The sequence below is a fragment of the Myiozetetes cayanensis genome, unplaced genomic scaffold, assembly GCF_022539395.1.
Source record: "Myiozetetes cayanensis isolate MyiCay16 unplaced genomic scaffold, myiCay2020 scf7, whole genome shotgun sequence".
NCBI lineage: Eukaryota > Metazoa > Chordata > Aves > Passeriformes > Tyrannidae > Myiozetetes > Myiozetetes cayanensis.
Genome location: NW_026087964.1, coordinates 51,873,321 through 51,900,278, shown reverse-complemented (window position 1 = coordinate 51,900,278; position 26,958 = coordinate 51,873,321). Strand labels below are relative to the sequence as shown.

Genomic DNA, 26,958 nt, shown 5'->3' with positions numbered 1-26,958 from the left:
TTTGCTGAGGTCCTTGGTTGTCAGATTCCTTTGGGGTGGAAAACTCATCACAGTTACTTGTGGCCATGGTGCTGGTTCCAGGTAATAACCATCTCTTAGCTCTTCTATGGCTGCTTGGGCACGTAGCCTGCAGCAAGGCAGAAGAGGCTTGGCCTATGCTCAGATGCTGCAGGCACCTTCTCCTTCTTTCATTTTGTCACCTTTCTGCATATGTTTTCAGCTGCCCAGTTTGTGAGCAGTGCACTGTTGAGAGGAGGGTATCAACCTTATCTTGGCAGAAGAGCAGACTGGTAAACGTTTTGCTGTCCCCTGAGACAGGATCTTCAGGAAGGCAACCACTTAGAGAAACCAGTAGTGCTGTGAGTGCTGACTGGAGGAAGCCTGGTTTCTGGTGGATTTCTGTCTCAGGTTTCACTGACTTTGAAACTGAATTTTCAAATTTGAATTTGCCATTTACCATGGACAGTGCATGAAAAGAAGTATATTATGTGTGGCCAAAGCTTTGCCTGGACTTTATGCCTTGACCAACTCCAGAAAATCTGTGTGGATGAGGGCTTTGAATTGTATGTGGTGGGTTCCCTGGTGGCCTTGCCGGATGCAGTTGTCAGCTGGCTCCTTGCTTGGTGTATTTGTAGCACTGCTTTCCCCCATGGACTCTCTGACTCTAATCAGGGTGTGTTTACACTTAGTTTCTGGAGTCAGTAAGAGCATGAATAAATCTTCTTACTACACATGTGCCTAATGTAAAAGAAAACGCTCAGGAATTTGATCTCTTTGTTACTCAGACTTGGTGAATTGATCAGTGGACTGAAAACATGTTGGAATGAGAAATGGTGGGGGAACAGGTAGGCATACAGGCACACACACTTGTGCAGAGTGAGCATGTGATTCTTGAACCCTAGGGAAACCAAAATAAAAGCGCAACACAGAAGGGAACACTAGGCATATATTTGTTAACTGTTTTCCATTCACAGGAAGAAAGAAGTTGAGCAGTGGCTGGTTTTCTCCTCTCTTTTATTTACAGGTTGCAATAAATGGTGCAAATTTGCAGAATGTCTTCATGCTTCTCACACTGGAGCCTCTGCTGGCCAGAAGCCCTTTCCTGGTACTTCACGTTCGCAGGAGTAACTTGGTTGGTGATGCTCTAAGGGAGTTGAGCATCCATTCAGACATTGATTTGAAAAAGCCTCTTAAAGTAAGTTTTCCCTACGTCTTTAGCACCCTCTCACACAGCAAACATTTCTGCAGCCTTTCGGACATTCACATTACCACTTCACCAGTGTATAGTAGCTGCTGCGTAGGTATAGCACACAGGAATATTTGATCTAATCCAGGCAAAGTTAGAGTGTTTGGTTTTTTTTCCTGACTCCTGGGATATCTTGGCAGGGGGGCAGCTTACAAGGTGGCAAGCAGAGCGTTTACTCTCTTCTCCCAGTATATGTAGTGTACAAGGGCCAGGGGAGGAAACATTTCCATGATATTCAGTCTCTGTTTTGCCCTTCTGCAGGCTATTTACAATAGGACATGTTTTGTCTCTGAGAGATTGCTACAGAGTTCAGTAGCTGCTCTCATGTTGCTACTTTGGTTATTGGGACAACAGGTGGTTATTTATGATTTGCATGAGGAGTTAAACACTTTAAAAATATCTGATTGGCTACCTGCTGTTGCCTTTCTGTCCCTGCAAGCAGAGCACTGAAATGAGCTCACAGATTGCAGTGGGTTTGGGTACTTTGGACAAATTGCTTTGCATGGCTTCCAATTAGAAAGATATCTGATTCACTCAGTTTCAGCTCCTCATCCCTGTTGCTGACCTGCTTTTTCTACAGGTCATCTTTGATGGTGAAGAAGCTGTCGACGCTGGGGGAGTGACAAAGGAATTTTTCCTCCTGCTTTTAAAAGAACTCCTCAACCCTATCTATGGCATGTTTACTTACTACCCAGAGTCAAACCTGCTGTGGTTCTCAGACACGGTAAGCCCTTGCCCTCTGTACATGCAGGTTGAAATATTATGCTGCATTTAAATGTCAAGGCAGTTAGTGGCAAACTGTGGGAAAGAAATTATGTTCCTCTTGTTTTCCACCCACAATACAAAGTGAACTCTATTTTCAGTTAGTGTAAATAGGTCCATTAACTTTAGTAGAATGGCAGGGGTTGTGCCTGTTAAGGAGTTGGCTCTTTCTCTTTATTCTTATCCCATAATAAAACTTGTACTAAGGGTCAGATGATGACAGTTAATAGAACTCTTGTTCTCATGAATGTGACTGTCATGTGCTGTTGTACAGAACGAGAGGTTTGGCAATGGCATTAGAATTCTGTGCCTCCCTTGCTGTTCACATAAGTGCAACCAATCCACTTAGTCATGCATCACTATCGCCTTCAGGATCTAAACTTGTTATGGCTTTATGTGAGGAAGATCTTAAGCAGCAAAAAACATGGTTTGTACTGGAAGGTGGTTTGTTTTGGGAGAGTTTGGACTGCAAGATCTGTATGTGTCAGACAGCAGTATGCTGGAGATGGTAGCTTATGTCCTTTCACCTTCCTAGGTAGCCAGAGGGGAAATGATGTTGTCAGTCTTCCCCTAAGTTGTAGCTGCCCTGGTGGGGTTCTTTTTAATTTATTAATTATATTTTACAAGGAAGGAAATAGAGCAACCACTCCTCATGTTAGTGCTACAAAACAAGTCTTTTGAGACTAAGAACAGTGACAGTGCAAGCACTGAGAATGAGTCACGTACTCGGAACATTTAACAAACATAGGCAGCCAGTCTGTGACTGACATACCAGTGTGAGAGTAAATATGTGAAGAAATGAAGGTCAGTATGCCAGCACCTGTGCTGGTATCTTTACCTGAGTGGCACAGTGGTTATGGAAAAGCTTTTAATTGTTAATAGGGTGGGCGATAGGGAGAGAATTGTTATTAGTGTCTAAATGCAGAGGTACGTAAAAAGGAAATAAAAGGCAGATAAGGTGGAAAGCTGCTGTTGCTGTTTCCGCAGCTAACCATGGCTTACAGAAGTATTTGAATGTGGTTTCCGAATCTTTATTTCTGTGCCACATGCCAGCAAGGAATTCACAACAACACTGGGACCTGATGGGAACTCTCTGATTTTGTCCCAGTTGGAAAAGCAGAGGCTATCTTTTTAGTGTGTGGAGGAAAGGGTACTGTGCATTGCACCAGTGTGTCTCATCAGGATTTCTCTGTGTGGTTTTGCAGTGTTTTGTAGAACACAACTGGTTTCACTTGATTGGCATCATATGTGGTCTTGCAATATACAATTTCACAGTGGTAGACCTTCACTTTCCCTTGGCTCTGTACAAAAAACTCTTGAACGTGAAGCCCTGCCTAGAGGATTTGAAGGAGCTATCCCCTACGGAAGGAAGGTATGAAAAACAAAATTTGCAGCTTTTCTGGGAAGGGAGACCATCCAGCTGAGAACAAGAAATGCCAAACTAGGTAAAAGCTGATCAATAAAACACCTCCTGATCCTTTTGAGTGACTGGTTAATTTGGGGGACTGTGATCGTAGCAAAATACATGAGCTGATGGTGAGTTTCATGTAAGACTTCTCTCCCACAGGCTGTTGGATCCACCTGCTTAGTCTCCCACCCTCCTGACCCCCTGAAACTGGGTATCAACAAAGCCAAAAGATACCTAGCACACCCCTTTGAGAACAGGGGTGGTTGCATGCATGATCCCAGATCACAGCCTCAGCCTTTGTCCCTCAAGCCAACAGGCTTGGGTTAGATCTGCGATGCGTCTCGTGATGTAGCCCCGGGTGGGAACTGTTTGTAATGTTGTGAATCATCCCATCCCTGAGCCAGTGTAGCTGTGACCTGCTCCCATGCCAGGAAGAAGTTGAATAGAGCGAAAGAATTACTTATTCTAAATGGTGTATTAAATCTTTCTGCCTAATTGCATGGGGATATTGGTTCTCTCTAAGACTGAGAAGTCAAGATCCCACTGTCTGACTGCTGTCTTAGTTTTTTTTCTTCTGAATTGCCATCTGATTTGTCTGCACCAAGGGACAGCTGTATTTATAATAACGAGATAAAATGCCAGGGAAGACAGCAGTTTTTGAGAGATAGGAGAGTATTTTTTACCTGATGGGTATATATTTTTATATGAGAGTATTTTTTACATACAGATATAATCCACCACTCTCTCTTCTTCCACTCCCTCAGACCTTTGTGTGGTGATGACAAAACTAGAACTTAAGGACTAGAAACACAATCCAGTTAAAGGTGATCCATGTGCTAGGTAGGCATGGACTGTATTGATAATTTCCATGGATTGGCATTTATCTTGCTTCCAACAAAACATCTCTTTATTTGAGGTATATTTCTTTCTTACCACTTGGTGTGACTCAGATTCTTTCTCTTGCAATCCTGTTACCCAGATGTATGATGCTGTTTACTTCTGCTGAATTTGTTTTCCCTGTTAGACGTATGGCTTTTTGAATATCTGATCTTTTTTTTCTCTTATTTCTTTCCCTACCTGTTGTGTAGGAGTCTTCAGCAACTTTTAGATTACCCTGGGGAAGATGTGGAAGAGACGTTCTGTTTGAATTTTACAGTAAGACGCATTTAATATATCAATTCTGTGATTATGGTACAGTTGAAGCCTGTCTATTTATTCATGTACTTGCCTATAGCACATACCCCATGTTAATGTTAAAATGTTCTTTGCTGCCAGCCTCCCTTTTTCTTTTGTATGTGGTCCTAAAAACTGAGGTAGTAAGTAGATTAAGCAGAGTGGTTTTCAAAATAATTGTGTTGTCACTGTGATATGTGTCTTAAATGCCAGTGGCTAACTTCTCATGCTACATAGTGAGAGGTAATTCCAAAATCCTCCTTGGAAATAGAAGTTAGGTTTTGACATCACTAGGTCAGTTCTTGAAATGCTAACGCAATTTAGAATTTCCCTCGCTGTCCTAATACTAATATTTTTCTTTTTAACTTGAAAGTTTGTAGTGTGTGTACTTGGCCAGACTTTCTTAGGAACAAAATGCTGGAGGCTGTTGCTAAGAGTCTTGCTGAGGTAGTCAGCTTTCCTGCAGCAGTAAAAGGATTTTCTTTAATAACTAGTAATCTAGATGGAACAGTTTCTATTACACAGTAGAGATTCCCTGAAATTAAGAGATCAGTATCAATAAACTTTATAATATCAGATACAGCCCTCAACATGAGCAGACATTTAGAACCTCACAGAGAGAAATGGCATTGTTGTTCTCATGCTGTGTTCTCCTCTTGACTTGGGCAGAGTAAGGCCATCCATGTTTCAATGTCTTAGCTTCAAAGTCCTATTGCTCTAACAGGCTGTGAGTGATGGGTTCATCAGCTTGACTGGGTTTTTGACTCTCTGTCCAGGACCTGCTGTGGGGTAAAAACAGGGTACATGAAACTGCTGCTCACTGTGAAGAACCTTGCTGAGCTGGGAGAGTTGTGTCCATATCCTTGTTTCATAAATGAGAGCACATCATAAACTCTCTTAGATCAGACTTATCTCTGGAGTGAGTCAGACCTGCATCTGACTGTCTCCTGCAAAACAGAGCTGTAATTTGGATGAGGTAATGAAACCACAGTGGTGATAATGCAAATTGTGTAAAAAAGGATACCTTTGAAGTAACACAAGAGACTTTTCTCCATTTTCTTTTTCACACAAAAGGGCATTCTTACACTCTTTCTTGCACTGTATATTGCATAGTATATAAAGACAGATATATCTGCCAAAACTTTGACATGAATAAATAACTGATATCCCAAACCTTACTTTAATAACTCATCTTGCATGTCAAAATCAGAGCCTATTTTGTGAATAGCAACTTGAAAATTGACCCTTTTTCAATTTTTTCAGGTAACCAGTTAATGTACAAAACTTAGGTTTGTACTGTTGCCATCCCAGGTGTGGCAAAAGCAGGAAGACATCTGTGGTCATGTCATTTTCCAGTGACAGCAGATGAATTAAACTACTGAGTTTGTGTTATAAAAAGGAGTCCTTTTTATTGCCAGATTTTGTGGGCTTAGTTAAAAATCAGGTTTTTAGTTACCAATCTCTTGTTTTGTTTTTTTTTCACAGGAAGTATATGTAAAAGAATAATTTTTACTTCCTTTCTGAGTCCACATTTAGACTTAATAGCAGTCCTACAGCAAATATAAGTGATGGAAGGTAGGTGTGCTACACAGAGCAGGGAAAAGAAGTTTCTGCATATACAGTTTTCTTTGGCCCACCCTTTACATGCCAGTCATCAACTATGAAGGAGAACTCTCTATGTGCCCTGGAAAGTACTTCTGGTAAAATTGATTTCTTGGTTTTGTATAGATTTGCAGGGAAAGCTATGGTGTGACAGAGCAGAAGAACCTGATTGAAGATGGAGATAAAATTCTGGTGCAGAAGGACAATAGGTAAGCGGGATGTGTGGGGGGGTGGACTCCTACTTGTGGTGAAGTCAGGTGCAATGCCACAGAAAACTTATCTGAGGTGAAATGCAGGAGAGAATTAGAAGTCACTACAAATGAATTCTAAGGCCAGTTGTTTGAAAGTTACCAGGCATTTAGTGGCACTTGAACAAAAAGCAACTTTTCCATCATCTTTCCACCCATGTTTGGAAAATGTCCCACACACTTTTGGACCAACATCTTCCCTGTAAAAGGCTTTCATGTAGACCCCTGGCGGTTTTCCCATTTTAAGCAGAGATTGCAGTACGGTTTTGGCCCTTGAAGGTTAATATCCCTGATGGCTCAGACAGGAACTGTGCATGACCAACAAAACTGAATCCGGCAAACTTGTTTATACTCTTAATTCTGGAGCCGGAAACACTTTCCCTTGAGTACACCCTGACCACCATCCCTGATTACAGCCATTAGGACCTACTGTACTTGGATTCCTTTCCGTTTGACTGAACACCCTAGAGTTATTACTAGCACAGCTACCATTTCCCCCCCTTTTTTCTTTCCAGCTGCTGAACTATTTTCTTCTCATAATCCTGTAATGGGATTTCTATAAATGCCATTATTACTTGAAGCACTGTTCAGATTCTTACTCTGCTGGCAAAACATTGTGATCCAGTGACTACTCAGCAGCATGGGTAGGGGCTTGTGCTAGGATTGCTGAAGACCTTGCTGACAAGCCTGGAGATGAAGTAATTTCCTATTAATCCGATTATTTAAAAGGGTTCTGATTCCATCTAAAGCCATTGCTGTAACAAAAGCTTTGTCTGTGTTACCTCCTTACCTACCTTACTACTGCCCAACATGGTGCAGTGACACAGCTAAATAGCTGCCTCCATGCAAAACCTACAGGGAGATGGAGCAGTGTAATTCTGTCTCCCTGCAAGAAGAGGATGGTAAATAGAGGAGAGTTTAATTTACCCTTGCAACAGTCAAGGAAAGATGAAAATGGCAGTGATAGTACCCTTTAGGTGTTTAAGCTGGGCACATCATACACTCAAGACAAAAACAACCATTTTTCTACTCTATGCCATACAGTAGAAAGGAACAAATATTTTAGCTGAACAAATGTTTGGGAAGAGCACCCAGGTTAGCTCCTGCAACTGTTTATTAAGTCAGGATGGGAAACATGAGAAAAAAATCCTTAAGGAGAAAGGCTAGTGTGTAGTTCCATCAGCTTAACATTCCAAAATTCAATTGCTTCATCTTGACTGGAGTTTTGAACTCAAGCTAACCTCTAAATCCAAGTCTAGACATGGCTGTCAGTTTACCTTACAGTGCTTTAATGACTTCCTCCACTTTACATTCAGAGGCCAGGGACCAATTTGCTGTCCCCATGGCCTGAATAGTTTGCTGTGTGCACGTCTCCAGGCACTGCCCTTACCATGTGAGGAGAGTTCATTGGGAACTGAAGAATGCATAGGATTGCTTTCACTGAAAAATGCCAAGTGGGAAATGCTTGCGTTTTCCCTCTCTACTTTGGAGTTCATAAAATGTTCTTGAAAAAAGGGTTCGTGACCGTAACAGCCAGAGAGGTATTAAGCAGCAGTTAAGTGCTTAATCAGCTAGGATTTCCCTAATGCTCAGGTGACTATTGGGAAAATTACAGGAAAACAAATGCACTGGAAAATAACTCCTCCTTTGCTATATGATTTCCTATTCCCAGTTTCCATTTTTGCCAGTCTGCTCCTTTATATCTTCTTTACTTTTTCACTGATTCCTTGCTGTTCTTGCATAGTGTATGTGTTGAGAATTCCTCCACCAAAAGACCAAAATATTTCTTTCAGTTGTGACCTCCTCAGCTAGGGGTTGAGGTATTGGACTCAGTGCTGTTCTCCAATCTGCTTGTCTTTTGAGTGCAGGTGGGAGCTGCTCTTAAACATCAGGCAAAAATGATGCCGCCACACACAGTGGTTTCACATCCCAGTTTGCCACGTTGTCTGGTGCACTATTCAGGTGTTAAAAAAAATTAATAATGGGAAATATTTTAAGTCACTGCACAAATTAAATTCTTGGGTTGCACTCAGTGCTTTGAGAATAGGAACAGGAGAGTAGAATGAAGCTGTTTGTTTAACCTCCCAGCGAAGTCCAGAGACTGCCACAAGTTTCTTCCGGTGACTACAGAATGTTGTCTTTAATGCTGTTCTAGGGAACCCTTGAAGGAAACCAGGGTTGTCATTCTGACAGGAATCATTCTCTTTGCCATGTACTCAAAGAGCATAAGCCATATATTTATTTAAGCAGAGTGCAAAGGCTGAAGAGGAGGTTTCTGTGCTTTCTTAGGCTATTTTCTTGCTCTGTTATGAGGGGTGGTGATTTCTTTTGGTAACTTTCTTTGGGGAGGGAATTGGCAGTTTCAGATGCAGACTTCAGAGCAGGATTTCCTCAGTCTGCCCCTGGACTACAACTTTGGCTTTTGAAGTGCTGAACCACTGGTGAGACTCACTGGGGACTGAGTCAGCAGGAGCTGCCTCTGAAAACTCACTAAACTAGGCTCTTGGTTTTGGAAGTGGTAGTCTGCTGGGCACTGTCTGTTCCCTCTCCCCAGCAGAGCTCTTGCTCGCAGCAGCCTGGCAGGCTGAGGTCACGGTGGGTGGGCACAGACCCCTGAGCTGAGTAGCCCTGGACACCTGCAGACTGAGAAGATCTGTAGGTTATCTCCTGGACTTCCTAAAGAGAAGGTTGCAGGAGCGAGGCCAAGGGGGGGAAAATGTTCTTTTGGTGACTGCATCCTGCTGTTTGCTTAACACAGCCCCTGTGCCGGTCATGGGTCCCATTGGGAAGAGGGTTCCGTTCCTGACGCCTCCCCAGTGCTTGCTGTCACTCGCTCTGTGGCCAACTGCATGGAAAGCCACTGGGTGGGTTTACTGGTAGTACAGAACCTGGGCTGCTGGGGAATAAGCTGGCACATGGTGGTAATTGCTGCTGAATATTTTGTCCTGTGTTGCAGTGACTCAGTGAGAGGAGGGCAGTGGGTTGAACCTGTTGGAGACTCAGGTTTGCAAAACACATTACAGACAGACACAAGAAAACTTAGTGATGCTGCTGGCATACAATACTTTGGCATACAATTAAAAGTGCTTTGCTTTGCCCCCTTTCTCTCAATGAAATAGGGAAGAATTTGTTGAAGCCTACGTAAATTACATCTTCAACCTCTCCATCCATGAGTGGTACACGGCCTTTTCTACTGGCTTCCTGAAAGTGTGTGGTGGGAAAGTCCTGGAACTCTTCCAGCCCACAGAGCTCAGGGCCATGATAGTTGGAAACAGTAACTACAACTGGGAGGAACTGGAGGAGGTAAAGCTTCCTTCTTGTTTTTTTTTCTCTTTTTCTCAAGTACCAGGATTGTGCAGTTGTATGAGGTGGGTATTAGCCTATTAGTCATGAGATGTAATAACTCATAGATGTCTTCTTTTTTTTTTTTTTTTTTAATGCTCCTTGTACATCTTGCTGTCATTCACATGAAAAGTTTCTTACTGGGGTGTCTTGCTACTGATAAAGGTCAGGGAGGAAATTCAGGGTGAGGAAGGATAGGGAGAAGGAGTTCATCTGCTGTTTTAAGGGGGTGAAACCTGAAAGTGAAGACACAAAGTCAGGGTCTTCACCTACCATGAAACTCGGTTGCACAAGGGCAAAAAGTGCGCAACCAAGGGTGCCAGGGGAATCTGGGCACCAAGTAAGGGCTGTTGTATCCTCTCAAAATGCATGGATGAGCAAGTTACTCACTCTGTCTCAACCTCAGCAGTAAAAGTGGCTGTGCAGTGCAGAACATGTGATCCTGTTCATGAGTTCAGCCTGTGAACAGGCAGTCCGGGATTTCTTGTGACACCTGTAATGAGCTGAACAGCAGAAGCCTTATATCTGCCTTCCTCCTTGCTGGGAGAACCCTTGCTGGGTCTTTGAGCCATGCTGTTGCCCAGCACCCACCCTGGGTTCTGTTTCAAAACTGTCAGGCATTGATCTGATGTCAGATTGATGTCAGATACTAGAAAAGATGAGGTGTGGGTTCTGCTTAGTCTTTGCTTTCTACTGCCAACTGAAATGATGTGATGTTTTGGTTTTTAATAGAGTGCTGTCTATAAGGGAGACTACACTGCCACACACCCAACTGTGAGAATGTTTTGGGAGACCTTTCATGCATTTCCCTTGGAAAAGAAGAAGAAATTTCTCTGTAAGTATCTTGCAGTGGTGCAGACTGTCTTCTGAAGAGTCAGGTAGGAGTGTCTGCAGTTTCATTGCATTAAGTGCTAGAGGGTGATCCAGCATAAATGGCTATCTCCTGAGTTATCTGCTAGTCCAGTCTGGTTTTTCCCCTCTGTTGTGTTGGGTTTTTTTTCTTCTTTTTTGTTCATTTTTTACCCTCAGAATCACTGGGTGTGATACCTGCAGAGCAGGATCCCGTGCAGTCTCTCACTAGGTACTGGCAAGTTCCACCTAACATCAGGTGAACCTCATCCCTGTGGGGGTGGAGAACAAGGCATAGTTACCCAGTTACCCAAGCATCTCCATCCTTGGAAATACTCAAAAGCTGGGCACAGTCCTTGGCAGCTGGCTCTAGCTGGCCTGCTTGAGCAGAGGGGTTGGTCCAGAGGACCTCCAGAGATCCCTTCAACCTTGGCCACTGTGATTCTGTGACTGCTGGAAAGATAAAGGCCAGCATTTTTGTGTGAGGCTTTTTTTTTCTCTCCAAAGCAACAATCAGTCAGCTCAGTTGTTCTGTACGTTTGAGTTGGAAAAGCGGCTCAGCCAAATTGTGCAGGCTGAAGTCAGCAGCTGTAGAGAGGGTCCCAGGAGTCCTGGTGCACAACAGAGGCTTTAGTGGGCAACTCCCCCCATCCCCTCCCCAAACCACCATAGCAGGGACGGTGCACAAAGGTCACACTCAGGGCCAGGGTGGCTGGGCCCCCTCTCCACAGGGATGTGCCCCTGCCGTGGGCATCAGGCAGCTTGGCTTTGCTACTTTTAACCTGCCCAGGCGTGAGAGGAAGCTTTCGAGGGAAGGGTGTGTTGTGGGCTGCTCGATTTACACATTTGTGCGCCCAGCACCGGCCCTGCTCTCCTGCAGCTCTGCGAGGCGGCCGTGCCCTGCATGGAGTTCGGTCAGGGCTTCGGCCCCTCCAGGCAGGGTCTCATGGCACAGGTGGGGATGCAGTTTGCCTTCAGGTGCAGCCCTTGGTGGGAGGTCACCTGCCTGAACTGTCCGACCTTCCCTCTGCTTCTCCCAGTGTTTCTGACGGGCAGCGACCGCATTCCCATCTACGGCATGTCCAGCCTGCGCATCATCATCCAGTCCACCACCAGCGGGGAGCAGTACCTGCCCGTGGCACACACCTGCTACAACCTCCTGGACCTGCCCAAGTACAGCAGCAAGGAGATCCTCAGCGCCCGGCTGGTGCAAGCCATCGATCACTATGAGGGCTTCAGCTTGGCCTGATCGGCACAGGAGAGGCACAGACACTTGGGTTTTATTTTTGTAAGGGAATGGATCTGAACTTTTTTTTTTTTTTTGGGAAAATATAAATAATAATAATAATAATAGAGATGAAGCAGTCTCAGCCTGATGCTGCCAGCATTTTGTGGGGCTTCAGTAGGGGGAGGCTGTTGCTTTGAATTTCTTCATCTACTGAATGAAATCAGTTCAATGGGCATTTCTGTTCTCCCTCCAACTTGACATCGCTGCCCTCCTGGCAATTCCTTGTAGTTTGCTTTTATTGCCCCTATACACACATATACACACACACTTACCTCTGCTTTTAATTTAGTTTAAATATTTTGGTGTTTCCTTGCATTTAGGTTATGGTGGAAACTGAGGTTCTGGGTAATCTCCTCTTCGAAAAGCTGTGATTTCCCCCCACCCTTTTTTCCTCCCTTTTTAAATGCAAGCTGGTTCTTGCTTGCTTTGAATAGAAATATCCCCTCTGCCCTTTGGTCCTTGGTGGATGGTACTGGTCTGGGATGTCATTTGTGACCCCCAGAGCAGTGCATTAGTGATGCTCTTTTTGCACTAGGCTGTCTCACAGAAAATATGGTATAGGGGGGGTTGGCTTGTTTTTCCTCACTTGTCCTGTATTTTGTTTCCAAGCAATGTCTTCTTAAAGAAGCCTCAGAGTCCTCTGGAGCGGGGTTTATGTTCAGGCTTGTGGAAGGACAAACCCTACCTGTAATAATGGGTTTCTCAAATTGCCTCTCTTGTGTTGCACGTTTGTCTTGGCAAGTCTACAAGCTACATGGGTGGGTTTTGCCGAGCCCTGTTTTTCCATCCAAACAGACTTGTTATTCCAATGCAAGGTGAGGTGGCTGCTTTTACCACTGCCGCCTTTCTCCTCCAGAGGAGTCACGTGTGCGTGTGTGAATGTGCGTGCACTGGGGTGTGCGAATGTATGAGGTGTTATAAGCTCTCCAGTCTGGTCAGGTCAAAGAAAGGAGCACGAGATTTACCTTTGAGCGATAGCTCTCAGAGATTGGTTTTATTTTGGCAGCTAGGATTAATTTATTTTGCTGTTTGAGAGCAGCCCCTTCACTTGACAGGTGTTTTGCTGGGGGGGACCTGAAGGACAATCTGTATGAACAAGACTGGAAATGTAGAAAAATCACTACCTAAATCTATCCTGTGTGATTGGAGAGCCTTTATCTTTTCCCCCCAGTCTCGCCACCCCATTACAGGAAATTTGAATGATTCTTCCCTTCCCCCCCCCATTTTTCAGGTCTTGATGTGAATCTCATTTTAAGCCTAGGCTGGTTTTGACATTGACTTGTTATTAGGACATAGTATTTATGCACCATGTTCAATAGACCGTATTGAACTTTGCACCTCGTAACAAAAGGTTTGAGGCTTCTGGGTTTTTTTTTTTTAAGACAAGCTGTGGGCTACGTGGAGAGCCCTCCAGCCTCTTTCTAATGCAGCATTGAAGATAAATATACAGTTATATCAAATGTTTATTTTCGATGTGTGTGTACATAGTACAGTATTATGCAATAAATTTGATGTTTAATTCTGGCTGAGTGGCTGCCTTCTCGTGTTGCGAAGTAAAGGGAGAGGCTGCTCCAAGCACTGGCCCTGCCTTGCCCCCTTGCCTCACCATACCTCTGAGCACGTGGAGGGAGGGTACTGCTTTCCTCTGCCTTGGACCTTGTGCTGCTGAGCACCCAGGTCCCTCCCATGGTTGGTTGCTTCTGTCAAATGCTGCTCTTCCCCATCCTCACCTGGATTTGGCTTGGGTGCTGGTTGCTAAGTGAGAAGCAAGGCAGGAGGCAGCCCCAGCCCCAAGGCACTTTGCCCTCTCCACAGAGCAGGAGTGGTTTTATCTGCGTGTCCTGTCTCAGACAAAGTCAGGCAAGTCCTCTGTGGAAGAGTTGGGAATTGAGACCAAACCTGAGTCATTCCATCCCTCTGTGTTTCTCCTCCCTTCCTCCTGCCTTGCAGGCAGCAGGGTGTGCAGCTGTGCCTCTCCTCATGGCAGTGAAGGGCACCCAGGCTTCTCCAGCTCGTGGCCTCTCCTGCCTGGTCCTGCAGACCCCTTGGCACAATGTCCCCTTGTCTCCCATGGCCTGAGCACCCCGAGGTGTGTGGTGGGGCCTGAGCTGGGTGCTGAAGGCAGCGAGCCTGTGGCAACCCTGCAGTACCTTGTGCCCCTCCTCTACCTCAGACCCAGCTCTTCATTCATTAACAGCAAGCAATTATTAACAACAGGCCTGCGTGGGCAGGAGCTGTGGCAGCAATACAAGAGGAGCTGCACCACCAGACACTTGTAAAGAGAGAGAGGGTGGGTGTCTGTGTGGCCAGGATACAGTTTGGGGGCTGAGAGACTCCCTCAGGCACCAGGGCCCATTGCCCTGGTTGCTCGGGGACCCCCCACCACCTCACCCCAGAAGGGGCCCAGGGAAGGGAGTGCTCAGCACCGTTTGTCAGCTGCTGGAGCTGCAGCCTGAGGGTTCAGCCAGCAGTGCACATAACCCGTATATACTCTAAACACAGTACAGTGTGTGCACATTAAAATGTGCAAATTTAGAGTATTTATATACTCTAAACAAAATACAGTGTGTGTCTAGTATCTAGGCATACTAGCTCTAGATACTGTTGTATAATAGCGTCTATATATTTTGTATATAGTGTATTGCATGTGTTGCATTACTGAAGATAACTCGTATTACAATATAGAGGTAAGTGTGCATATGTTTCATATAATAGATATATAATGCAAAATGTGTGTATATACATATTTATGCATCACACACACATTTCTTTTCCAGTAGCAGATGTCAGCCAGGTTCAGCTGAGGAGGAGGAGGAGGCAGCAGGGGCCAGGGCTGTTGTGTCAGCCACTTGTGTATCAAGCTGAGCCAACCCATGGCAACATCCCACATGGAACAAAAACTGTCACCAAACACCTGCAGTCAAAATACCAATACTTTTGTGTTTTATACAAAATACAAAATATACACATAATGGTTTTCAATTAATTTCTGTCAAAAAAGACACGAAAAATTCAATTTAACCTTGCTTACCTAAATCAAGCCCAGAGTTGCTAAGGTGTCACTAGCTGCGGAATGCACTGGCTGCATGAGAAATGCAGTTGGAAAAAAAAGTGATTATTAACACTTTCTTTTCAAGTCAGGCACCCCACCCTGGTACTGGCTTCCACACTCCAGCCAACCAAAATATTTGCTGTACACCAAGTAATTTGCATAGCTATATCTGGTTTGATGTATGTACATACCCACATCGTAGGAGATGGTTCACTGCATGCAGATGCCCAAAGGAAGGCACAGGACCACTTGACCATACAGGGTCCAGCAAGTGTTCAACACTGTACTGGCAGTGACCATACAGGTTGGTGAGATTTGACTGCTCCCTCCAATAGCTGGAAATGTCAATCCACACCCATCTCCAAGGGCAGGAGCCTTTTGCAAGTTTTCCATTAAATGCTGTACAGGTGAGGCACCAAGACACGAAGTGGTTGGAGGTGAACTGGACTCTATCAGAGACAATTTATGTGTCTCACACCCCAAGCAACGGGCCTTCAACACAAAAAACCATGACAGTCAAAAGCAACAAAACCTTAGTGACCCCTGGAAGGGGAAGGAAGAGCCCAGGAACTCCTGCTCATCCATCAGCATGGCTTGCTCTCATTTTGCATCTGTTCTTGTTGTCCGTCTCTGATGTACTCATCGCAGGCTACAACCATTAGCAAAATTAATTACGCTGCACCAGACCCACTCTGCCCCACTTAGTCACCCCTTCTGCCACCAGTGGGTTAATTCGTACTTTCCCAGGTATTGGCATCAGTGCAGAATTAATTTTGACTCGACCTGTAACAAATTCGGTCCAGTTTGGGTTTTTTTTCCCCCACAAATTGGCAAGGAAGAAGAGGAGTACACCTCAGCTGGTTGAGGCTGGGGTAACTTCATTACTACTTTAAAAAAAAAAATGCTGAAGTGCTATTGCAAAACCAGTTGCTTTCAGCAGGGCTAGGCTTTCACCCTCTGCACCTACAAAGAATAAGCTCCTGAGCTTTTCCAGTAATGGCGCTCAGAATTTATCATTTTATGGATGGAAAACAATTTGTTTAATGCATTGGTTAAATGTTTGCAAGAGAAATCCCCTACAGAACTAGGTTACCAGAAACACTGGGCTGTATCCCAAGGGCAGACGACTGCTGTCACTTCCCCTCCCTTCCCTGTGCACACCATCAGGCACACAGTCCTGGCTCTGCTGATGATCCTGGTGCCAACAGCACTTTTTGGAATACATGCAGGGGAGGTTGCTGGAATCAGCACTCTCTAAGTGCAGTCACTAGGATAAGGGTCTTTTTTGCTCTTCAGGAATATGGAAGCATCCAGCGATAGGAAAGCAGTGAGCCACCCCTTCCATCAAGTTATCCCTCACTAAAGGGTCAATGAATGCACCACTTGCTACAGTTTTCAAATGCAAAACTGACTTCTCTATCTGCACATAAGCAAACAAAGTCCCCTCTTAGGCTTGGCTTAGAGAAACCAATCTGCACCCCAATTCCTTTTCCAACAGCCAGAAGACATTGTATGCCTCCCCCAAGAGATGGGAAACAGAAAGTGTGAACCCAAAGTCAGACAGAAATCAACCTGAAGTACAACACTATGCCCTGTGTGTACACCTGCCACCAAGCTAGTTAACATGTGTCAAAGCCCAGGCCGGGTTCCCACCCTCTGGCAGCCGAGCTTCTGGTTGTCCCAGCCAGCAAGGGGAACAGAGCAGCCCTGGGATGGCCCTGCTGTTTGATGGCCACCAGTTCAACTCCAGCCTGGCTCTCACCTCAGCAGTGGTCCATCACAGATTTCCAAACATCTCCAGAGAGGAGGACTCAGGCTCAAAGATGTCTGGCAGCAGAATGTCCCTCTGAAACTTGCATACACCAGGAATAACGACCCATGTGTCAGAAGAATGATTAAAAGATAAGATGCTTTAATTTCACTGCCTTTAACATAAACATCATTATTCAAAGTGTTTTTACTCAGGAGTAAACAGAATAAAACCAAATGCAACTTGTAAGAATGACAAGTTTTTCTTCTATCATCTTTAACTCTCACAACTCTTTACCTCTTATTTTGTCCACAACCCGTTCATGGCCATCATTTACATAAACCACAGTGATTTATTATACCACAATGTGGTAACACACAGACACACATGTCTGAAACGGCCCCAGTAGATGGGAAGCCCAACAGACCGTACTGCCATCTACAACAGACAGTTGTTTGTTCTAGCAACATGGAAACAGGTTGTCTTATAATAAACAGCTTATTTATATCACATAAAGTACATTTTTGTACAGTACTTCACACCTTTTAAAAAGCACAGTCTTGTATTTAATGTTCTCCAGTCAATAGTCATTGACGTTGGCACAGACAAATTATCAAACAAAACACACAGCTGTTGCTTGGATTGACTTAGTGTGGCAGGGCAAACATAACTCCTGGCTATTTGTGGTTTGTGGGAACTCAAATCATCTGTGGGAGATACAAAGACAACATTTTAGTGCTCAGGAGCCCTCCTCCTGTGCAGGCCTGGGAGAGGGGAGTCACAGCATCTGCAAACCCAGGACTGAGTTCAGCATTTGTACACATCTTTCCAGGACCGGAATTTTAAAATTCACTTCTCTACAACAGTCTTTTCTGGCAGTTCACAACTATGCAGATGAACTTTTGCTCTCTTTTTGCCACAGGGAAAGACATGAACAGTTGAAAAAGAGAAACTGGCTAGGTGTGGGTTTTTTCTTTTAATGTACAATCTCACTTAACAGGTTTTGTTACTTTTAGTTTTCAAAGTCCAAAAATATAAACTCTCTAAAGTGCATAACTGTACTTACATTTCATAGAAACTATCTGAAATTCTAGCAATATACCATGTAAACAGCGGTAACTAAGCATCAGAAAATGCTACAATCTCATCAGTTTAAAAATAAAATGGACTGTTCCCTACATATCATTTATCAAGATTTGTCAGGGGCAAAACCCAGCAAAACAGATAATTTATCAGTACACAGTGCAAACAGGCTTTTAAAAATAAACAGAGAAAACATACTCCTGGGAAGCCTTGGCCCACTGAAAAAATGCATGATTATGAAAAAGGGCAGAAATTGCTTCTCTTATCCATTCAAAAAGGGGTCCAGGCCCCAGATTCAGCAAAGCACCCAAGCTTTAGTCCATTGTAATTCAGCAAAATCCCAAAGCAGACCAGCTTGAGGCACATACTCAGCATCCAGGTTTTTGTTTTGTTGAACTGGGCCTGAACAATACGAAAATGAGCCAGTGCTAAGGACCTTTTGGTAACTCAACATCCTTTCTCATCCCACACTTTCACTAGCAGAGTGACACTGCAGCCAGTTTGGCTCAGCTGCCTTACCTAAAATAACTAGGGAGAGCTGACTATGAGAGGAAAAGCCTGCACAAACAGGCTGAAGGACAAAGGCACATCTCTGTTTTCTGGGCTGTCCTGTGTTAGGAGAGGGGTTTACCCTGGTCAGGCTTCCCTTCCAGTCAAACACCTTCAAAAGCACTTTTTTAGCCCATCTATCAGCCCAGTTAACACACCCAAAGGATCAGCTTTGCAGAGGCAGAGTCCCACATCTCTCAGGAGATGAGAACTCGGCACCTCTGAAAAGCCAAGCTCCAGGTCAGCACACAAGTCCTCCAGACTGCTGGGAAATATGAAACTCAGTCTTTGCTGGGTTTATACAGAACAGGCAATTCTGCAGTCAGTAAAAAACCAGACCAACCCATGAGTTCCCGTCCTAAGTGCTTTCACTAATGTGCATCAGTGCCTTACCTATCAGGACTAGCAATGGGCATGTGCAACGCACTGGGAGATGGCTGCCTTTTGAAGAGTTCATGGGATCCCGAAGAGACCAAAACAGCAGCAGTTTTGGCAAGAATTAACACAGCACATATGGCAAGTGAAACTACCACAACCCAAATACAACTATTTGTGAGCCTACTTGCCCATAATAAAGAGGAAAGGGGGAGGAGTTGTTCTGAGAGTCCTCTTGGCTCCTCTGGTGCAATGTGCATGAGGCCTGGCTACAACTGGCACTCGATTTCATCTCAGCCATTTGGCTTCTGCACGCTGGCAAGGATCCCCTGGGGAGCTAAATACTGTGGGTGTGCTCTCCCTGGGACATCAGGGTCAGGCCCTGGCTTGGGCAGACCAAGGGGTGCACTCAAGTCTCTGGAGTGGGAGAGCAAGCCCAGGTGGCCCAGGACTGCAGAACTGTGAGCCCTCAGCAACTTGCTGCCTTTCTCTCCTTCAGGCAGCGTGTCTGACACAAGCACCTGAATCAGTTGTCCCAGGACACTCTTCCGAAAGTCATAAGCAAATCTGAAAACACTGAACTGTCAGAACTTGCACCCGAGACACAGGCCCTCTCCACAGACAGAACATGGCTCTGGGCTCTCAGTTCCCTGCAGTATCCTCTGTGCTGCTGTACTTCCTACACACTGGGAAGAAGAGACCGTCCTCTCCTGCCACCATCGCAGTGTCGCTGCTGAAGCATACACAGTGGTGAGGTACGTAAAAGAACAAAATTTAGGCTAGTGAGTATGTGGGACACCCATGTGGACTGCTCAGCTTAGACTCAGATGTTTGTATCAGATGATGAAGTACTAATGGGGTGAGTCTTTCAGATACCTTCCAGATACTTTAGATCAGATATTTAACCAACTAGCAAAATCCCAAGGGATTCTGACTTAAAGCTTTTAAAGCCTCTTCTCTTCCCAGTTTCCCAACAATAGTCATAATGTCACAGTACCACCTTCCAAGTGGAACAAGCTGGCAAGAACCTTCCTGCACGGCTCATTTTCTTTACTATCACAAACAGATGTAGGTACTTTCCTCTACTTCCGTTGAATTGACCATCAAAAAAGGTGGGAAGAAAACCCAACTCAAACCTGGGCAAAACTGCAACTCACACCAGCTCTGGGTGATGGTGGCGAGATTCTCAGAGCATTTCTCTAGAGCAACAGAAGATGCTGGACTCCAAACAGTCAGGTCAAAAGTCTGAGCAAATCTTTACTGTAGCTACAAGAGAACAGTCTTGGCCCTACCTGATCTTTACATGAGACCAGTCAGGGCACTTGTCTGTTAAACTAAGGTAGAAGCTATTTGATGATTTCATTACTATTCATCCTACTGTGCCTCTTGCTATAGTATCCTGGGAAAAAAAGAATAGCATGGTTGGCTTTGATATTCTAAATATTACAGGATCTGTAAGCAAATCAATACAGAAGGATCCCTTCAGTGCAGTCACTGAGTGCAGTGTCGTGTCTCCTACACTGGCAAACTCCATTTTGGGCATCAGGCCTGGAGAAAGAGTGGGCAACAGTGTGTAGAGGGTGACGGAAATCCACCTTTCCTCCCTCTCCCACCTCTGGGAATGGCCCTTAAGTTCCCAGGGAGCTCTTCAGTTCTCCCCAGTCAGGCTCCCGCTGCATCCACTTCATGCATTTGTCCATTTGGTGCTCTCTCCTCTTTGTTTATTGGCAAAAACAATCTCCTCCTTTACATGATCTTGGAGCTAATATCTCTTTTACTGATCAGGACTTCCAGCAGCCTCAGCTTGGCCTTTATCTGCTTGTATTCATTGTATTCTTCAGCCATGGGAGTGCGGTCTTCTTTCTGCACATTCCTAGTGGGAGTGAAAGCAGATCATGAATATCCCTGTAACAGGAATGCCCTTCGCTCAGCAGCCTCCCTCCATCCCCCAACAAGCCCTACAAAGCAGCTCCTCCCCTCCACTCCTCATCAGGGAACAAAACCATCACTTTTATCCTCCGAGGAAAAAAAAAACAAAATGAGGGGCAAACAAACTGCTCCACCAAAGTGTGGGACACTTGTGTATTGAAGCTGAACATAATCCCACGGTTCCAAATGGAAAGCCTTATTTGAAACATGCCCTGCTTCTCTGAAATCGCCAGCCTCTACACAACAGCTGGAAAAACAACTCAGGAGCCACCTGAGTGTCAGTCTGCTAACATGACAAAATAAAATACAGCCCCTCCTGGCCTGGCACCACAGCACTTACAGTAAGAGGCACACTTCTGAAAAGAAATGTGACATCTGATCAGATTGCTCTGAGCTTACATGAAAACTTTTAAGTTTTCAGTGATTTTACAAAACCCTCTAAGGATGACGGCTGGTGGCAAGAAACAAACAAGATAACTTAAGACTGCAAATATAGGAAAGCATCTATCAGCTCATTAATAAGGGACATTTTCTGAAAACAATAAAACCAGCTACACTAAGGCAGAAGTACTTGTTAAACTTTAAACTAGTGTCTGAATACCTCGCAGACAAGCAAGAATAGGACAGAAATCTAAACGTATATCATTAGGAAAAAAACCAATTTTTTTATCACCGAATAACCCTTCCACCATTCCTGCCAGATGTGCTAGAGGCAGCTGGATTTTCACAGTCTGTACTTTTGCTTCCCTCTGCTTGTCCTAAGACAAAGTTTTCAAAGAGGCCATGGTTCCTGAAGCTCTTTGGCGTCTGTGTGAGTGTGTGTGTGCGTGCAGGGGGAAGTAATTAATTTTAATAGGCAACTGTAATAAATGTGAGTATTAAATGATAATGATTGTGAAGAAATATATAATAGTGAATTCAGGTAACGTTCCATATTTGGAGCTCTCTGTAGATGCAGAACAGACTAAAAGCAGCTGAATAACAGAGAGGCAGATGAGAAATTATTACCTTCCATTTTGCCGGAAAAAATTATCTTCGAAGTCTCTCAATTTTTTTCTGATTCGCTTTTTCTCTTCCCTGACTTCTTGGAGCTGCTCTAACAGTTCAGGGCTATGGGGTTTAAAGATAAATAAGATTATACATATGTACACAATTATAATAGGAAACATACAGTAAACCTACAAACGTATAGTTGTATGTATGCCAAGCGACGGAGCTGCTCTGGCAACATCACGTTACTTGAAACCAAAAGCTCTCCAAATTTAGTTCAGAAAAATGATCATGCACTTCAGCTGAAGCCTCTGAGGAGGTCAAGTGTGCATTTCACAATTTCCAATTTCCCCAAGGCACACAATTCTATGAAACTGAATTGCTGAAGATGGGTCTGGGTTTGGTGACTTTTATAGGTTCAAGATGCAGTGGTCACAACTTAAGGCTACATGTGTTTGCATCACACTTAGCTGTTTGAAACCAGCAAAGCTAGTTCCACTTGACCTCTCCAAAACCTCAAAAACCTTATAGAATAGAGGGTTTTCATGATAGAGGCTTGCCACTGGTGAAGAGGGCCTATTATTTAGTGCTGGAATCCAAAGATGCAGAAGCCAAGTATCAGTGTCAGGACAAGGTAGTTTCTTCCGAAACTGTTTCATATGAGGGTCTATTGCATTTAAAAATAAAGCACAAATCCTTCTGACTCAGATCATAAATGGAAAAAAAATCTAGACATTTTTCTGACAAATAAAATGCTATCTTAGCAAGAAATAACTTTTTGAAGTTGCCTGTGAATTCAACATACATGGATGCTTCATGGAGATTTGAAAGCCCCATATCCTGATTGCTCCTAGATGGCATCTTGTCATCCACCGGGGAAACAAATCCATCAGCATCATCTTCCAGCTGATCCAAGAAGCTACGCACGCTGAAATCTGTTTTCATGGTAATTGTGAAATCTGGCTTCACGTTGCTGTCCTCCTCGGAACCCTCCTCTTCCTCCTACACACAGGGACAGAGTACCCCCACAACAGAACAGGTTACTGCTTCCCTTCTCAGAAACAGGTTCCTCCTCTCACCACATGCACTGGGGAACACGTATGAACAGAAGTGGATAGGCAGAGCAAACACTTTAATTGCCAAGCAATACACAGGACACCAGGAGCCCATCAGTAAGACAGCCCATACCCAAAGCACGACAGAGAAACTGCAACCACCAGACTCAGATTGGTTAAGGAGACCCAGGGCAACACAGCTGAGTACAAAAAACCAAAACCTGGTGTTCTTAGCAACACACTTCCTTGTTTAATTTATGTATTCTGATCATACACCTGGCAGCGTAAAGGTTTCCAGGTTAAAATGCGGAATATTCTCTCAGTAGTTGCAGCTCAACAGCTCTCTCTAATGGCTGAATCCAAGACCTCAAAATGCTTGTACAGTGACACCAAGGAGCTCAGATCAGTCTTAAAATTACCCAAATGTGGGATACGACTGACTGGAAAAGGACTGCTGTTGCTAACATGTTCCCGACATCAGCTCTGACCATTGAGCTGGAATACACTAAAAACTGGAGTGGAAACCAGTAAGTCTGAACTCTGCACAGTGCAATTTCCAGTTTCCCCAAGGCATACTGATGAATTGGTTGTGTTCCAATTTTTTACAAAATTTATGGACATGAGATCTGAAAGTCCCTGCTGCACTTGGTATTTACCAATTCACAGCATTCTGGAATGTAGGGCTTGTCCTGTGACACTGTCCAGAAATTATATTAATTCTCAGGGAACAGGGCCCAGTCCCTTACATATGGAGACATTTCTAGAAGGCAGTTTTCAACCTTAATATAAAGAATGAGGGATGAGCTTGAGACAGAGTGGTAGTAAAGGCCAGCATGGGCAGTAAATCTCTTAAATATGTAAGTATGTGTATATATATATTTATTTTACAGTCACATAACTCCAGCCAGAAAGGATCTAAGCACATGCATATCTTCAAAAGCTTCTGAGAGCTAATATCACTGAAGTCTTCAAAACAAAAATATACTGTACCACTGGGATCAAAAGAAGACATTTTCTTGGCTTTTTTTTGGTGTGATTCCTTGTGAACATTTCAATTATTCCTAAGAGATTACCCCCATGTTTTAAGCAAAAAGGGAGAAGATAACACTAGGACCTGGCCTAGTCCCATTAAATCCTCAAAGTCAACGATTCATAAATGCACACATTTAAATTAAATCATAGTTTGTCCATAGTTTTCTTTTCAAATTAAAGCTCTAGGCTGTGATAATGCACTTCAAAGCCACAGGCTGAGAACTACAACTAACCTTGAGGCTTGAGAGTGAAATAAACGTTAGCTGAGGAGAAGTTTCAAATAGTAATAATAACAAAAGATATAGAGAAATTTGAATGCATCTTAGAAAAATCTGCAGGGAAAGATAACTTGTGAAAGTTAAAGCAATACCTAGCGACCCATTTCTCCAGATGTAAATTGTACAGCTTAAACAGAAGGTATAAACCAGCAGTCACATACTGTTCTTAAACCCTGCAAACAACTCCAAGCTGAACTGGGGAGGGAAGACTGTCCATTTATGAGTCCCCAAACACACCATCCTGCCTGGACAGGTAAGGACAACCACAGCAGAGCACCAGTCCTGCTGTGGCCCAGAGGAGGATTTGCTAAGTCAATCTAAGCAACAAAACCAGTACATTTTGTTTTAGGAGAATCTCTCTGGCACCAAAGGAGAAGCTCCCATGACCTTGCCTGGGAGAGTTTCTGGAAAGAAAGTAAATGGACAATTCTCACAAGGCAGTGTGACAAACTGCTCCTGAGGACAGATGCAAGGTGTCTTCCCCACGGATAACCACGAGCCTGTCTTGCCTCACTCCAGGGCACCAGCACACTGCCCAAACCAGCAAGGAGCTCAGGAGCCCATGGGAGGAAGAGGAACTGTAGAAATTTCATTGGTTTAGACCTCAGAGCCAAAACACTGCATCTGGCTATCACATTTTGCTGTTACAAATGAAAGAGCAAATTAAAAGGATTCTTAGCAAGAACTCAAATAGAAATATCTAAGGCCATCTAAGGCCTTCTCTTTACATAAGTCTCACACAGGAATCTTATTTTAAACCTGTACCAGCATTTACACCTTGAACCAGAATGATCTTCATTGACTAGATCCATTTAGTGTGCACCTGCTTGGATCTTTGGGTAATCATGAGGCATTCCAGAGCTACAAATATAAAGTCTATAAAGTATCCTAGCATTGGCACTCACAGAGAACAAGAATCCCAATGATTTTTTCAACACAAAATTCACAGTATTGTATCAAAATGTTTGGTAAGGCTTCACCTCAAAACACCTTTCAATCTTTTAGCTAGCTCTCTCAAATGCTTCAAAAAACCCCAGCCAACCAAAAAAACCCAACAACCCGATTGTCAGGGGCCTGTCAAATAGTGTTCTGCCCATAAAGGATCTACGCAGGGGCTGTTTTGGGGCCTTTTGGCAATTTCCTCTCTTATTTCTGTGTAGTTCAGTACAAAGCTGTCAGGTGTAGCTTCACAGGGCCCTGTTTAAGTGTTAATGGGCACATCAGTGCTAACAGGCTGTCACCCTGATCTTCAGTCAGAAACCTCTCCAGGTCTGTATCCCCTGTAGGACACTGCTGAGCTGGTTCGATGCTGCCCTCCTACAGCACCAGCCATGCTGGCCATCAGAGATCACCATAACTGACAGCTGAAATTCTGACTCTGAGTGCAAGAACAGGTGAAAAACAGAGGACACACTAAAAGTAAAAACAGAAGCAAACAAAAATACTCCCCCGCCAGAACACTACTGCAGATCTGATCCAGCAGTCATCTAGAAAATACTAAGAAGCTCAGTGATTATAAACCAGCCTCCAAACAGCAGCTCAACGTCTTCAGTCTGCAATCTGGTATCAATGAATATGTGCCTTGAATAGTCCATTAATACACAATCTACTGTAACTGCCTAGTAATCAAATCACCTTGGATGTCTAAGTCTGCAGTGCTTACACTATTAACCAGGCTCTGGCTGGGTAACAGATAAATGACCCAAGTGTGCTGAAGCACTTTTTTCCCTTGTTGCATTGCAAGGGTACCAAAAGTAAGCCAGGGCCCAGTTCCATGCTCTCTGTCCTGGTACACTGTTGGACTTGACTTCACAGGGGAAGGCCCAATATCGTAGCAATCATCATCACCTAGAATTATTATTCTACAGCAGCAAGAGAAGAAACATGACAATCCTGCCAAACAAATGACCAAGCATTAACTAGCAGAATCAAGTTGTTCTTACTTCCATCCTCACGTGACTTAGCTAGAAATACCCTTCACCAGGTGGTGACACAGAGCCTAGACAAAATAAGCACATGAATGGGAGTAGGTCAGGATCCTGTAAGTGTCCTGGCTGGCTCCACGTGAGAGTGTTAGTTTTGTGAGAGCTCATTCCTGCCACGGTGCTGTGTGCAAGCCAAAGAGCTTTGGAGTGAGAGAAACTACTGCAAAACAAGTTAGTGTCATTAAAAAGAAAGCAGGAAAGCAAGGAAAAAAGCAAGATACAAGGGAAATTGTGATTTTTTTTTTTGAAGCAAAATAAAATATATTATGTGCAGATGGAGGGGGAAGGAGAAGGATAGGAAAGAACGCAAAGCCAAGGAAATACTGTAGTCTTATCTACAACAAGGAAAGAATCTGATCAGAATTGGCGAGGCTTAAAGCACCTACTGATTTTTCAGGAGGACACTGCAAAAAAATCAACACTGATGAAAAAAAAAATTAATCATTCTCTTTCATTGGTATAAGGGGAAAATTGATGCAAACTGAGCAATTAGTTAGCAGCTGGAGGTCTTCACCTTTATTTCCTTGAAGAAGGAAGCTGTTTCGCCCTCGATAATTGGCTGCAGCAAAGGGCTTCTCCGCTTGCTGGAGGGGGAACCCTGTGACAGGTGTTAACAAGTATGTTACATTGTGAACCCCTTTCTTCTCCACCACCTGCTCTCAGCTCATTCTCACCCACACATTCACCCCCAGCTCATCGCTGGACCACCAGGAGAAATCTATTTCTCACAGAAAAAAACCCATTCCTCGCAAACCCCCTGAACCTTGGGCTGATTTCTCTCAGTATGTTGCTTAGCAAAGGACATCACTGCCAATCTCCTTTAAGAAAAAAGGCTTGGATGGTAGAATACTGGCTGGGCAGTAAGTACAAAGCAAAGGCTGCAGGAAAATAATCCCCAGCCCAAAGCCCATACGCATACACGCAACATCTGGATGGCTCTCCAGAGTTACATTGTAAGCTCA

The 26,958-nt window shown here is 44.1% G+C and overlaps 2 protein-coding genes across 8 annotated transcripts in view; one reads left to right on the top strand and one right to left on the bottom strand.

The window, feature by feature from the left end:
* HERC3 (HECT and RLD domain containing E3 ubiquitin protein ligase 3) overlaps nucleotides 1-13,442 on the top strand; it is a 48,084-nt gene extending 34,642 nt beyond the window's left edge. For 3 of the 4 annotated variants that reach the window (XM_050338610.1, XM_050338611.1, XM_050338609.1), the window contains 8 exons: nucleotides 1,025-1,195; nucleotides 1,827-1,970; nucleotides 3,214-3,380; nucleotides 4,505-4,571; nucleotides 6,318-6,400; nucleotides 9,559-9,742; nucleotides 10,514-10,616; nucleotides 11,671-13,442. In XM_050338610.1, coding sequence (XP_050194567.1) covers nucleotides 1,025-1,195; nucleotides 1,827-1,970; nucleotides 3,214-3,380; nucleotides 4,505-4,571; nucleotides 6,318-6,400; nucleotides 9,559-9,742; nucleotides 10,514-10,616; nucleotides 11,671-11,879 — 1,128 coding nt within the window. In that variant the 3' untranslated portion in view covers nucleotides 11,880-13,442. Of the gene's footprint in view, nucleotides 1-1,024; nucleotides 1,196-1,826; nucleotides 1,971-3,213; nucleotides 3,381-4,504; nucleotides 4,572-6,074; nucleotides 6,165-6,317; nucleotides 6,401-9,558; nucleotides 9,743-10,513; nucleotides 10,617-11,670 lie in introns of those variants that run through there. The other variant, XR_007631864.1, reaches the window with a different exon arrangement.
* A 3,423-nt stretch (nucleotides 13,443-16,865) lies between these two features.
* FAM13A (family with sequence similarity 13 member A) overlaps nucleotides 16,866-26,958 on the bottom strand; it is a 128,213-nt gene continuing 118,120 nt past the window's right edge. For 3 of the 4 annotated variants that reach the window (XM_050337880.1, XM_050337882.1, XM_050337883.1), the window contains 4 exons: nucleotides 26,511-26,594; nucleotides 22,452-22,648; nucleotides 21,665-21,766; nucleotides 16,866-20,600 (listed from right to left, as the gene is read on the bottom strand). In XM_050337880.1, the coding sequence (XP_050193837.1) occupies nucleotides 20,474-20,600; nucleotides 21,665-21,766; nucleotides 22,452-22,648; nucleotides 26,511-26,594 (510 nt within the window). In that variant the 3' untranslated portion in view covers nucleotides 16,866-20,473. The remainder of the gene's footprint in view (nucleotides 20,601-21,664; nucleotides 21,767-22,451; nucleotides 22,649-26,510; nucleotides 26,595-26,958) is intronic. The other variant, XM_050337881.1, reaches the window with a different exon arrangement.